The 13,287-nt window shown below is 32.0% G+C and overlaps 1 protein-coding gene across 1 annotated transcript; it reads left to right on the top strand.

Annotated features, from left to right (window-relative positions):
- Window positions 1-288: 288 nt before the first annotated feature.
- LOC108826189 (succinate dehydrogenase assembly factor 2, mitochondrial) lies at window positions 289-1,741 on the top strand. Its single transcript, XM_018599573.2, is given in 6 exon segments — window positions 289-446; window positions 514-621; window positions 710-836; window positions 1,192-1,221; window positions 1,223-1,261; window positions 1,354-1,741. Coding segments are annotated over 6 exon segments (564 nt in total). The 5' UTR covers window positions 289-333; the 3' UTR covers window positions 1,501-1,741.
- Window positions 1,742-13,287: the final 11,546 nt, after the last annotated feature.

The raw sequence follows: 13,287 nt of genomic DNA, 5'->3' as shown, positions 1-13,287 counted from the left end.
AGCAAAAAAGACCAACCCTACCCTCGAACCCGCGACAACTGTGTCCTTATTAAGAGGACTAACCACTAGACCACGCAAACTCATTTGCAGTAATGTCACATATAACTTATATATAACATAACATTTTTAAAAATCGTAAAATTAATCCCCGATTAATCGTCGATTAATCTCCGATTTTTTCATTAATCGCTAGGCCCAACCCGAACATACAGATAGCGCCTAGCGAGTTTCCAAACATGGTCCACGGCAAGTGTAGGGCCCATTATGGATCCATATGTATTCTCTTCGCTACAAAATTAAAACTAGTGTTTTACGATCGATAACAGAAACAAAATGGCCAACCGAAAAGCTCTAATTAACATCCACCGTATCATCCGCTCCGCCGCGGTGGTTAACCGGAGATCCGTGATACCAGCCGCTGCAACCCAGTCACATCCTATTTTCCGGTATTCTAATATACCCAATTAAGAAAAATGGAATTCCGAATATTTATGTTTCTTTGATCTTTTATAGAAATGGAGTCGGACTGGGGGCGAGATTCTTGTGCGGGAACACGTCGAGTCCGCAGAACTTTGATATAGATCTCTCTACCGAAGAGAAGAAGAGGATTACGATCAACAGGTCTTCTTAATTTCTTTTTTTTTTGGATTCAGAATAAATAAATGTATAGGTGATTTGAGTTTTCTTTTTGTTATGTGTGTGAATATAGATTATTGTATAGGAGCAAGCAACGAGGGTTTCTGGAACTTGATCTTGTTTTAGGGAACTGGGTTGAAGAGAATGTCAATTCCATGGACGAGAACACCGTCAAATCCCTGATTCATGTCCTCGATTTGGTAATGTCTTTATCATCAGGATATTTCACATCTCTGATTCCATGTGGTTTTGTTGATATAATTCTCTTGTGTATATATGTAGCTGCATATTATTTTGCGATACATGTTATAAGAGTTTCTGTAACTTCGTATAATTATAATCTCAAAATGATGTTTGTTTATGCCTTTAGTCAAAAAAAAATGATGTTTGTCAATTGTTAAATGATTCACTGTATTAATATCACTGTAGAGAACATACACAATAGTATGGATTTGCTAATAGCAGATGATGATATGATTTGATTCATAGTGGCCTGAAATAATTTCTTGAACATAATTTTTTCTTTTTGATAATAGTGGTTTTGGCTCTGTGCAGGAAAACCCTGATCTTTGGAAATGGTTAACTGGGTCAGGAACAACCTCCGGAGATAGTGAGCTCAAACCCGGTAAGCTCAACCCTCATGATATATCCTCCAATGTTTAGAATGCATAAGTAGCCAATGACTTCAAATCAATCATATGGTTGTAATGATTAAAGGTATTCTTGGCGTTGCACAAGAAAGTCATGACGAATCTGAACAAGCATGCAGCACCGGAGACACGTGCAGAAGCTGGACAACCTTGGGTCAAAGGCTGGGATGATTTCAAGAGAGGCCGTGATGCTCCCATCTCAGGGAACCAGTAAAAATTAAAATAACACTACCTTGGAAAATAACGAATTTCCAAAAAGAAAATATGTTATATAAAAAGTATCTAACATAGATACCGCGCCGAGTAGTCGTTACTTTTTACTATTGTATGAATAAAGCGTAACAGCGTATAATGCGTCTTCGACGTAAGGATGAGATAGAAAATTACAGTGATATCTTGCTTGTCGAAGTTCTTGATATATAAATACAGGTATCAAGGGATTTTGTTTGTTGAAATCGTTGTCTTTTCTGTATTTGGCCTCTTACTTCAACTTATGGTGATGATGGTTTTTCGATATGAGACGAGTGTTGGACAGTAAAGAAGTAGGCTTTGATATTTGGGTATTTGGTTTGGTTCCGGATACAAACCGCCAATGGTAGTTTGGTTTGTTTTTAGATCGTTTTTTCGCATAACTTCAGTGGTTTGTTTTTAGATCATTTTTTCGGATAACTTCGGTAATTCTATAACGGTTTAATACTCAAATCTTATGTAAATAATTTAACACAGAGGTCACATAACACAATCTGCAGTCTGCACAGAAGATTAGTGAAAGGAATGAAAATTAGACACACTTGAGGTTTTGAATCACGGTGGATAGTATTATTGTCATGAAGAACTTGTAAACCAGCAGTTGTTACATACAGAATCGTCCCAGTTCCGTCAACAACCAAATAAAGAAACAGAGAGACATCAATGATGTTGGGAAGCAAGAACATAGCTTTAAGCTTAAAGGATTAAACTTTAAATGTATAAAGGATCAACATCGATCATATGTTTGGAAATTCGGGTATTTGGTTTGGTTCAGTGTTTTTAAACCAGGACCGAATTCGGCAGTAGGACCGGGTTCAACTGCGAACCGAACACCAAGCCGGGTTGGGTTAATACCAAAATCCAATCAAAACTGAACCAATTAAAAACCCATATTGAACCGTTAAAAACCCGTGAACCGGTGACCCAACAACCCGGTTAAACCATGGTTCGTATAAAAAACAAAATTTTGTTAATAAAATAATTTGTTCTTTTCAAAATAAAAATAGGATTTATGACAAACTACAACTCAAAGTATTTTTGTCTTTGACATTTTTTTTCTTTTTAAGTCTATGACGTTCACAAGGTATTTTATACTTCTCAAGGTATTGTCTTTCTGGGTGAAATTAATAATTGAAAACTTACGTTTGTATCTTTGATGTTCTCTGCAAAATTTTTGCAGTGTACTAAGCAATGGAAGAGAATGATCAAGAAATTCTACTTCCATCAAATTCAAACATAGAAAATCAACAACCGTCACAATGTGTATATAATTTTTTTAAAAGATGATAAAGATTTATAGTGATAAAAACCTGGAAAAGTAAACTTTAAATGTATTTTTTTCTATTGATTTAGATTTGAACTATTAGATTGTTTTATTACTTTTATTAAATTTCAGTTTGCTATTTTCTAAATTTATTTGTTAAAGTATGTATATTATATACAAAACATTATTAAATTCATTTTAGTACATCAAACACGGTCGAACTCAATCGAACCAGGTCGAACCATATTGACCCCTGACCCAAAATATTTCCGGTTCGCTCGCTGGTTCGGTTTTAAAAACACTGGTTTGGTTCCATCAGTTAAATTTATTATGTCTCTGGAATAACAAGATTGACGTGCTGAGAAAGTGTCTATTGAAAGGAGTCAAGCCTTATCGAGTTGAACGCCGCGAAAAAGTAGCTAATAGTTATGGCCAAGGAAATTGAGGTTTCCAAGGTAAAGATTGTGGCATTGGAATCAGAGAAAACGGCTCTCTTTCATATGCTTAAAACTGTAACTACCCGTGTGAGGCCCTCTTGTGCCCAATGTGTCTCCAAGATGGAGTCCGAGATACGAGCCTACTGTACGGATGATGTGGAGAAGTTCTGCAACTACATGACATAGTAAGATATCATGAATGATAAGATATCTTGTTAAGTGGGGAATCTGGGATGAGAAATGCTTGTTGAAGTTAGTTGCAAAAGGCATTGAGATACCAAAGATTGACATGGGTGAGGCGATTTTAATATGAATTCGATACATATGAGGTGAATACATGAATTCGATGGTCGAATTATTTGAATGACGTTTTTTGTATGATCGAAAACGATTACAGAAAGAAAAGACTGTGAAATTGTAAAGGTGTGATGAACTCGACAAGAACAATAATGTTTTGTAAACTCTAGTTTTGTGCCGACTTATGTGTAATTGTGAATTGATCTAAGTCTTCTCAATATATAGTCGAATTTTTATCTTCTTTTGTAATCCATTCCAAAACACTGTCGTTCCTACTGCAAACAACAATTTGTAGATGTCAATAGTCTGTCTTGAAATAGTCGCTGACGTAGTCGCTGACACAGATAATGTGTTGAGTGGTGAAGACCATGTGGAGTTTAGATGCTGAAATGGAATCGTGTAAACTTGGAGAGGAGTTGTGTATCTTGGAGAAAATGAAAGATGAATAAACTTGATGAACAAGTTTATGACTTAAATAAAAAGAATAAATGCAATTCTAACAAAAATGAAAATTGCACTTATTGTTTTGGAAGATGTCTATATCCATGTTATTTTATAAAATGGTTTTGGGAAACGTGAAGAATAACTATAGAATAGCTATGAGTCATCGTCTATAGAGAGACAAATACACAAATGCTGATTTTATAGAGAGAGAAGCTATTGGTGTGTTCTTGTTTGTCCCGAAGTAGTTGCTGAAGTACGTGACGAGGGAGAGACAAGGTTGGATAGATTAGGAATCTTTCACTAGTGTGTGTTAGGGTGTTAACACTAGACGTATAAAGCTGAATACAAATTAAAGTCTTGTAAGATTGTTTAAAGATGATTTCTAATAAAGCATATGTGTTTGCTTGTATTATTATTTCTCTGATTTATCTTCTCCATTACTAAATTGTGGTTGCATCTTACACTAAAAATTGATATTAGAGAAGGGCACCTAAGTTATTAATATAATTCTGAAAGTGAAGATGGACACAATTGTCTCTATGTAGAAGGCAATCATGTTGAATGTGGAACAGTATGGTCATTGGAAGGCTCGTATGAAGAAGTTGATTTGAGGAATCAATGAAGATGCGTGGACAGCTGTGGATATTGGATGGGAGGAACTAGGCATGGGCGTTTGATTTTTGGTTCGGTTCTTTCGGTTTTGGTTTTTCGGTTTTGGTTTTCGGTTCTAGAGATATAGAAACCGTTCGGTTATCTATTAAATTTGGTTTGGGTCCGGTTTGGTTCTTTTCGGTTTCGGGTCGGTTCATTAACAATTATAAGAACCGATTAATATCCAACAAATTTTTGGTTCCAATTTGGTTATGGTTCGGTTCCAATTTTTTTGTTAATTTTGGATAGTTCAGAGTAAAAAACAGATTTTTGATTTTTTTCGGATATAAATCGGATAATTCAGATAAATTTTAATATTTTGGATAAAAACTATTCGGGTATTTTGGTTCCTTAGGATAATTTAATAATTTAAAATGCAATAGATAAAAAAAATTAGAGTATTTCAATTTTCTGAATAGTTCGGTGTATAAGTAGTATGTTTACAATATTGGTATTTTTAATACTAAATATAATTAATATTTTTAGGTATATATATTGTATTTCAGATATTTGGGTACCCATTCGGTTCTCGGTTCGGTTTTGGTTTTTTGGTTATAGAAATATAGGAACCGTTCTATTGTTTTTGAATTTTGGTTCGGTTTCAGATTTGGTTTATCGGTTCGGTTCTGGTTTGGTTTTCAGTTCTTAGTTTTTATGCCCAGGTTTAGGAGAAACCTACGATAGTTACATGAGATGGGAAGAAACCCAAACCAAATTAGGATTATTCAGAGGCAGAGCGCAATGCATCAAAGTTCAATGCAAAGACGTTTTTGGTGATTTTTGGAGCCGTTAAAACAGAACAGTTCCAACTGATTCATGGGAGTACTTCATATAAAGAGGCGTGAAAAATCCTGCTGAATTCGTTTGAAGCAGATGAGAGTGTCAAGAGGACACGTTTGGATCATCTTGGGTCGTAGTTTGGGAATCTCAAATGGTCTGATGATGATTATATGGAAAGTTTCAGTGCCAAACTTAGTGCTATTGCGGATGAAGCATTTGTACTTGGAAAGAAGTACAAGGAGAAGAAGCTTGTAAAGAAGTTCCTACGATGTGTTCCAACATAGTTTGTAACTGACAAGGCGGTCTTGAAGATGACTACAAACACTGATGATCTTAAGTTTGACAAACTTGTGGGTATGCTAAAGGTAGAAGATATGGAGACAAATAATAGCTCGGTCTCTACGTCAAGTGGTACACCAAGGAGTATAACGCTTGTAACTGACAAAGATAATGATAAACTTCAGAAGCTTGAAGATGATATTGGTATATTGGCTAGGAATTTTGGTAAGATGATGAATCACTCTAGTGGGAGGAATCAGTATGATCATTAAAGGGAGGCGGTCGTGACAGAAGAAGAGAATCTCTCAAGTGTTACGAGTGTGAAGACTTTGGTCATATGAGGGTTAACTGTCATATAACACAACGAAGGGAATTCAAGTTGTCTGAGTGTAGAGGTGTTAAACATATACTATTTTAATGGCCAAACTCAAATAAGGGAAAAGAAGTTTCATTGCAGTCATCTGAGCAAGATGTGTCTCAAAAAAGAAAGTGAGCTGATTGAAGAACTGTCTGAAGAACTTGCGGCATCCCTTGAACATGAGGTTAGCAAACTGAGGAAAGTTGCCATTGGTGAACGAGAGAGAGAGCAGTGATGTTGGAAAATGATTCGGCTGAGAATTTCAAGCGGACATGATGCTCAATAGTGGAACCAAGGACTTGGATAAGATACCCTCAATGGGACAACCAGCCAAGGTGAACTAGGTAATGAGATATCTACGAGCTGAGAGTACTAAGGAAGTACATCATAAGGGGCTGTCACATTTCTTGCAAAGGAGCATATCAAAAAGTGGAGCCAAAGAAGTGCGTTGGGAAGTACATCAGGACGTACGACAAAGAGTACGACAAGAAGTTATACAGCGTATAGCTGCGAGTAACAAGACAAAGGTGGTACATAGTGCAACAATATGAATGTTAGACAAGAGGTTCTGAAACATGGTTGTGCATCCGGTACAAAGAAGGAGACTAATCAGTGTATCATCAACTGTGTCAAGCAAAACAAGAAACAACATCGATTGTGCTGTTGGTTTGTGGGAAGGTTGGACACAAGAAATTGGGACTATTTTTCTCATGAGAAGAGCAGAAACATGGCCAAGAAGGTGAACACGACGTTCATTAAAACCAAGAGGGTTGAAGAGTTGTTATTAGCCAAGAGTGGCTTACTTGATGAGATCAAGGATGAGACATCATAAAAAGGATGCATGAGTGATCTTGAAGAGAATCAATAAGCATCAAGTCTGGAGTCAGAATAAGGAGTTGTTCATGGAACAAAGGGGAAGGAGATTGAAGTGCACCAGAAAGTGATACAAGATGATTATTAGGAGGGTGTTAGTGAAATCACTCCAAGACAATAGTAATAAGTGAAGTGCGCACTCAGTGTGGGTGTGGATGGGCTCATGATCAAGAAGACGACACATGTAGTAAGCCATGTCCTTAACAGAAGTTGGTCGGAAGGTAGTTTGACAGGTGCGTCAAAGCTTGATGCAGTACTTGTAATCTATTTTGTTGCAGCATGGACAGTCTCATGATTATGCATGAAGAAACAAACGGGTGTGTCTATAAGTCTTGAAATCTAAGCATTTGTTTTAGCCTAGTATGCATTCAAGCAGGGAGAGAATGGTGATGTTCTGGTTCTAAAATGCATATCTCACGGCGGAGAAAAGCATGGGGTGGTGCATATCTCGTGGGAAAGAAAAACACATTTAGTATGGAAGTTTCTAGGTGAGGAACATGGTTGTTGAGCCAGAAGAATGTTGTGCTTAATCGGCACACAAAGCTAAAAGTGGGAGATAGAAGATGCAAGCATCAGTTTGTAAATGTCAATAGTCTGCCTTGAAATAGTCACTATCGCAGATGACGTGTTGAGCGGAAAGACAATATAAAGTCAAGATGTTGAACTGGAGTCGTGTAGACTTGGAGAGGAAGTGTGTATCTTGGAGAAAATGAAAGATGAAGAAATTCGAGAGCAAGTTTATGACTTAAAAAAAAAGAAACAAATATAATTTCAACAAAAGAAAAATTGCACTTATTGTTATGAATATGTCAATATCCATATTGTTTTGGACAAGGATTTTGGGAAACGTAAAGAATAACTATACAATAGCTACTATAAAACAGCTATGTGTTATCTATAGAGAAACATAGACACATAAACTAATTTTATACTCTCTCCATTCTTAAAAGATAATTGTTCTGAAAAAAAAAATTGTTTCTAAAAGATGGTTGTTTTATGTTTTCTATGAAAAAATTGCAAACTTTAAAAAAAAAATTGGTTTTATTGGATTACTATTGGCTAAAAGTTGTTGAAAATTGAAAATCACGAAAAACAATAAATTTATTATAGTGATTTAATGTGTTTTCTTAATATGTGTGAAAAAATACTAGAAATACTATCTTTTAGGAACGGAGGGAGTAAGAGTTATTCTTGGGTTCAACCCCTATTTTATTATTTTATATTCAATATCTTTGAAAAAATAAAACAAAATATGGTTAAGTTATATTATGTTTCTGAAATAAAAAAGTAATCATAAATAAGAATTAGTGGTAGTTGTTAAAAAAAAATTTTTTTAAGTATTTTGATGCTGTCTGCAAAATAGTAAATTCTAAATACTTAACATCTCCTTCTTATTATTTGAGGAGACCATTTGATAACTAACCTTTAGTTCATGTGTTATTTTCAATTGTGCCATTTCCTATGTGTCAATCCCACAAGCTCTCTCACACCATATATTAAAAGACCCTTTGTTAACTAGACAAATTACAAAATTTGCCATTGATCATTATAATATAACTTGACTATTATACTATAATCTTCTTCATTATTGACAAACAACAATTAAAACGTCTACAATTAATGAAATAGTGTGACTATTTTCGGAAATATATTTATTACTTAGTCTATTATATGGTTTTAGACATAATAAATTATTGAGGTATATTGTACTTTCAGAATATATTGTAGGACTATATAGAAATCGAATATGACAATGAGTTTTCACACGACGATGTATTTTTTTTTTACATCACGACGATGTATTAAAACGTAACTATTATTTATAGAGAAACCTAATTTATTTCTTTGGAACCTGTTTTTATATAAAAACCATATTTTATTTCTTTGTCAATGTTTGAGTCATTGTGGCTTACTGAGATGCAACATAGTATATATATACAAGGAGTTTATAATATGGTTTTGAATTATATTATTTCTCTATCGATGATACCTTTGTACTTTTGAATCATTGTTTTAAATTGCCATAAAACAATCCAATATTATTTTTAAAACAATGATTGCTTCACCTTTACCATAATTGTTTTTATAGAGAAACCAAAATTTATTTCTTCATAGAAATGTTTGAGTCATTGTGGCTTATTGAGTTGCATGATAGTATTTTGATTTAAAGGGATATTATTTCTCTATCAATGGTACCTTTGTACTTTTGAATCACTTTTAAAAAAATTCATAAGACGATCCAATATTATTTTTAAATACCAGTTACTTCTCCTTTGCAATCAATAACTATGTTTAGTAATCGATAACTATGTTTTGTTAATGCCATATTTCTTAATGCAATATACTATTTGATTGTTTATTGGCAAAAGGAAATATGAATTTTCTTTACAACGTTAATGCAATAGCGGAAAAATATATTTCAACGTTAATTAGGTCATTGATTCACTTAATTTAGGTGTTTAAAGATCAAATATGAATTGTCAATCATATTGTTTAAAAAAAGAAATATCAATCACAATTTACTTGGGGGACCTAATGCATGATCTTAATAATATATATATGTTAATTATGGTATTGTTTCGAAAATTAATACATGTAAAAGACCAAATTTGAATTGTCAATCACGTCAAATTAAAAATATAAATGTGATCGTCACCGATAGATTTTTAAATTTAATAAGATTGACCAAATCCTCAGTTTGTTTCCTATTATACAACAATATTGGATAGTAATTAATTGTAAGTTTTTAAAAATATAATATATTATGTAAAATTGTATTCTTTACAAAAGTCATTAGTTACAATTTATTTTTTAATATTATAAATTTTTTATATCAATCTATATGTTATAATAAAAACTTCGTATATAATATGTGATCTACGTATTTTTTACTCTATCCCAATCTCTTTCAAACTAAATTTGGTATGCAATTCAATATGTTTGATCGAAATAAAGACGGTAATTGTTTCCTATCTAAAATATATATTCAATTCATTAATTATTTTTACAAACGTATCAATCAGATCTAAAATTTTGGAGTCAAGTTTGGAATCAATTCATAATCTTCACTAATTGATTTTTTTTAAACAATCAATTAATTTTCCTCAATTATAGTCATTGAGAAACAAATTTCCATATACACTTCGAAATTCAAATTTTGCGTAGTTTGAAAGCTGCATTTTTTATTACAACATGTGTTAAGGCAAGTTTTCAAGTATTTTTTAATATTTTAATACTTCGAAGCTCATGATCAAAATATGCATAAATCATCTTTTACGATGTGAGACGAAAAACTAATGAAAGAAGTATGTACCTACTACAAAATACTATATTGGAATGGTTTAATTTTTGGATTCGACCAATCATAAAACTATGCAATATTTGAAACTACATATATGTTCAAAATTATTAGTCTCAGTTAAAATAAAAACTAAAATCAACAGTTATTTAGGAAAATACATTCAATTTCCGTAAACATTGCATAATCTTTGATTATGTTTTTCTTTCCACTCAAAATAAGTATTCAATTCATTGATTGATTTTACAAACATATCAATCAGATCTCAAATTTTGGAGTCAAGTTTGGAATCAATTCATAATCTTCATTAATTAATTTTTTTAAAACGATCAGGTAATTTTTCTCAATTATAGTCGCTGAGAAACAAATTCCATATACAGTTCGAGATCCAAATTTTGCGTAATTTGATAGCTGCATTTTTTTATAACAACATGTGTTAAGGTAAGTTTTAAACTAAATTGTACCGCAAGTTTGGAAATATTAATTAGTAAATATTTATTATAATTTTGGCTATTTGTTTTCATCATTAAAACCCTAAACATACAGCAACTTCAACACATTTTCTTACCACATCATTTTTTTCCAATCATTATTAACAAAATTAGAAGTACACTAGGAAACCACCAATGGCGGATTTCATTAATTTTATATAAGTTTTTGGTTCTTCTTATAGATTCACTTCCACGAACTATATTTCAACCACAAAAAAACAAATAACACAAAATTTAAAAAACTCTGAAGCTTACTTTATTTACATATATCCTAAATTTCGTGGAATCTTTTAATATGAAATAATATGTAATATTTGTGTCTATGATTTTTACCTTTCTAATATTTATATATTTAAAATTATAATTTCGTTAAGCTATTTCATCCTGCGCAACGCGCAGGTTATCACCTAGTTAAATCTTAAACACTAAACTCTAAATTTTTGGATAAACCATAAAACCTAAGTTTAAGAGTTAAGATCAAAGATTTAGTGTTTAGTGTTTTTAATTTAAGATTTATGCAAGAGTTTAGGGTTTAGAATTTAGGTTCAAAGTTTAGTATTCTGCTGACACCATTAAAGAATATTATTTTGACTTTTTTGCAACTATATACTATTTTATTTATTTTTATCTTTTTATTTTAATAATATAATATAATTTGATAGTATTTTGTTTTTTTGTAAAAAATATTAAATATAAAATAACAAAATACTATTGGTTGGTGAGCATTAAGAAATGAACCTAAGAATAACTCATTTTATAGAGAGGATGGAGTTCTTAGTGTGTTCTTGATCGTCTTAAAACAGTTACCAAAAGTAAGTGACGAGGGAATGACAAAGTTGGATAGGTTAGAAATCCTCAATAGCATATATTAGAGTGTTAATACAATAAAACTGAATAAACAAAATATTGTAAAATTTTCTAATAAAACATGTATTATTATTTTTCTGATCTATTTTTAACATTGCTTAATTGTGGTTGCATCTTGCACTAACACATACCGACATCATTCAAGTCAGACCTTGATTTTGTTTGAACTTTTTATACATTCGTACCAACGTCAACCATTGTGTGAAACGTAGGACCTTTCAACACTTGTACTAGATTTTTTGACCCGCTTGGTCAATTTTCATTTTTTTTATCTTTTGTTGTATTAAATATTATATATATTTGTTGAGAAACCATAATGTGTTTAATTACGTTGAATATTTTCTTTTTGTGTGTTTACAATAAATTATATGACTGAAATTTATTGGACATTATATAAACAAATCCAACATTTGGATAATCAGATTTACTGGACATCGAGCTTCCACATGGTGGATCTAGGATCCCCGAAAATGAAAATACGTTCATCTAAGACTGGAAGTTGAATTGATATCACAAATTAGGAAACTCATAACATTCACAAGTAGAATGAATATGTCAACACGAAAGTATGATCGAATCTGTTAAAATCATAGGAACGAAATCTGGATTACGAATTGTATTTATTTATTTACAAAATGGCCAGGCTTCTAGGCTAAATATGAAATATGGGCTTCATTTATTTGATCGTTAAATTAACCAAATTCAACCATGATTTTATACAATTTCTGATAAAATTTAATTTCTCGGGGTTTAGATATAGTTTTCGTAAGTTATTATCCATGCTAAATATAATGCATGTTAAATATAGTCAATTATTTTATCTATTATTTTGTGTAAGTTAAAAATCATACATATATATGTATATATTGATTTTGTCGTTTTAATCTCATCAGGTTTTATCCTAGTAAACAATAATAATAGATTTTTTTGTTAACGTAATAATAATAGATAACAATTTATTTTTATTGTTTCTAAAAACTTTTAATCTATATAAATCTTAAATGTTGTTTTTATTTCTTAAAAAATTACTAACTTTGCTCTTTTAAATGATCAGATGACGGTCAATGATACTCCACCTAATGTTTCCTGAGTAATCACCGCGGGAGGCTGGGCCATTATAGGAAGCGTGATCACCGTGATCACGCTGATATTCATATGGAGGGTGATAGTCTGCGGCTGCAAGAAGCGCCTGAAGAAATCCCCGCGAGTAGTTCCTGTTAGCGAAATCGAAATGAACTGATGCAGTTTGGATTTTATTGCTTTAAAGCTTGATATTATAAACATAAACTAGAACCGGACCGGACGGGTGTCCATATATATATAAAATATATAATCTTCGTTTTTTTCTTATTATTTTCAATTTTTTAAGTTTTTGCTTATTTTTTTCAATTTTCTCTAAATTTTTGCTTTCTCATTTTTTTAAATATTTTTGCTTATTTCAGAGGTTTTAAATCTAAAGATATTTCTTACATGCAAAGAAGTTTTGATGTCATATTCCTTACATGTAAAGGATTTTTGATGCCATATTCTATACATGGATTGTTATCAATTTTAATCATCACAACTACATATTCTCTAATAAATCTCACTTGAATGTCTTACTTTCTTGAAATCCTTTGTTTTGGTTTCTCTAATTTCACCTCTTCTGTTCTACAAACCTAGACCTTACCCTATAAGTTAGATTAATTATTAATTCTTTTATATTGAACTGTG

The sequence above is a fragment of the Raphanus sativus genome, chromosome 9, assembly GCF_000801105.2.
Source record: "Raphanus sativus cultivar WK10039 chromosome 9, ASM80110v3, whole genome shotgun sequence".
Classification (NCBI taxonomy): domain Eukaryota; kingdom Viridiplantae; phylum Streptophyta; class Magnoliopsida; order Brassicales; family Brassicaceae; genus Raphanus; species Raphanus sativus.
The sequence above is the reverse complement of the archived record's forward strand: the minus strand, read 5'-3'. Positions and strand labels throughout refer to the sequence as shown.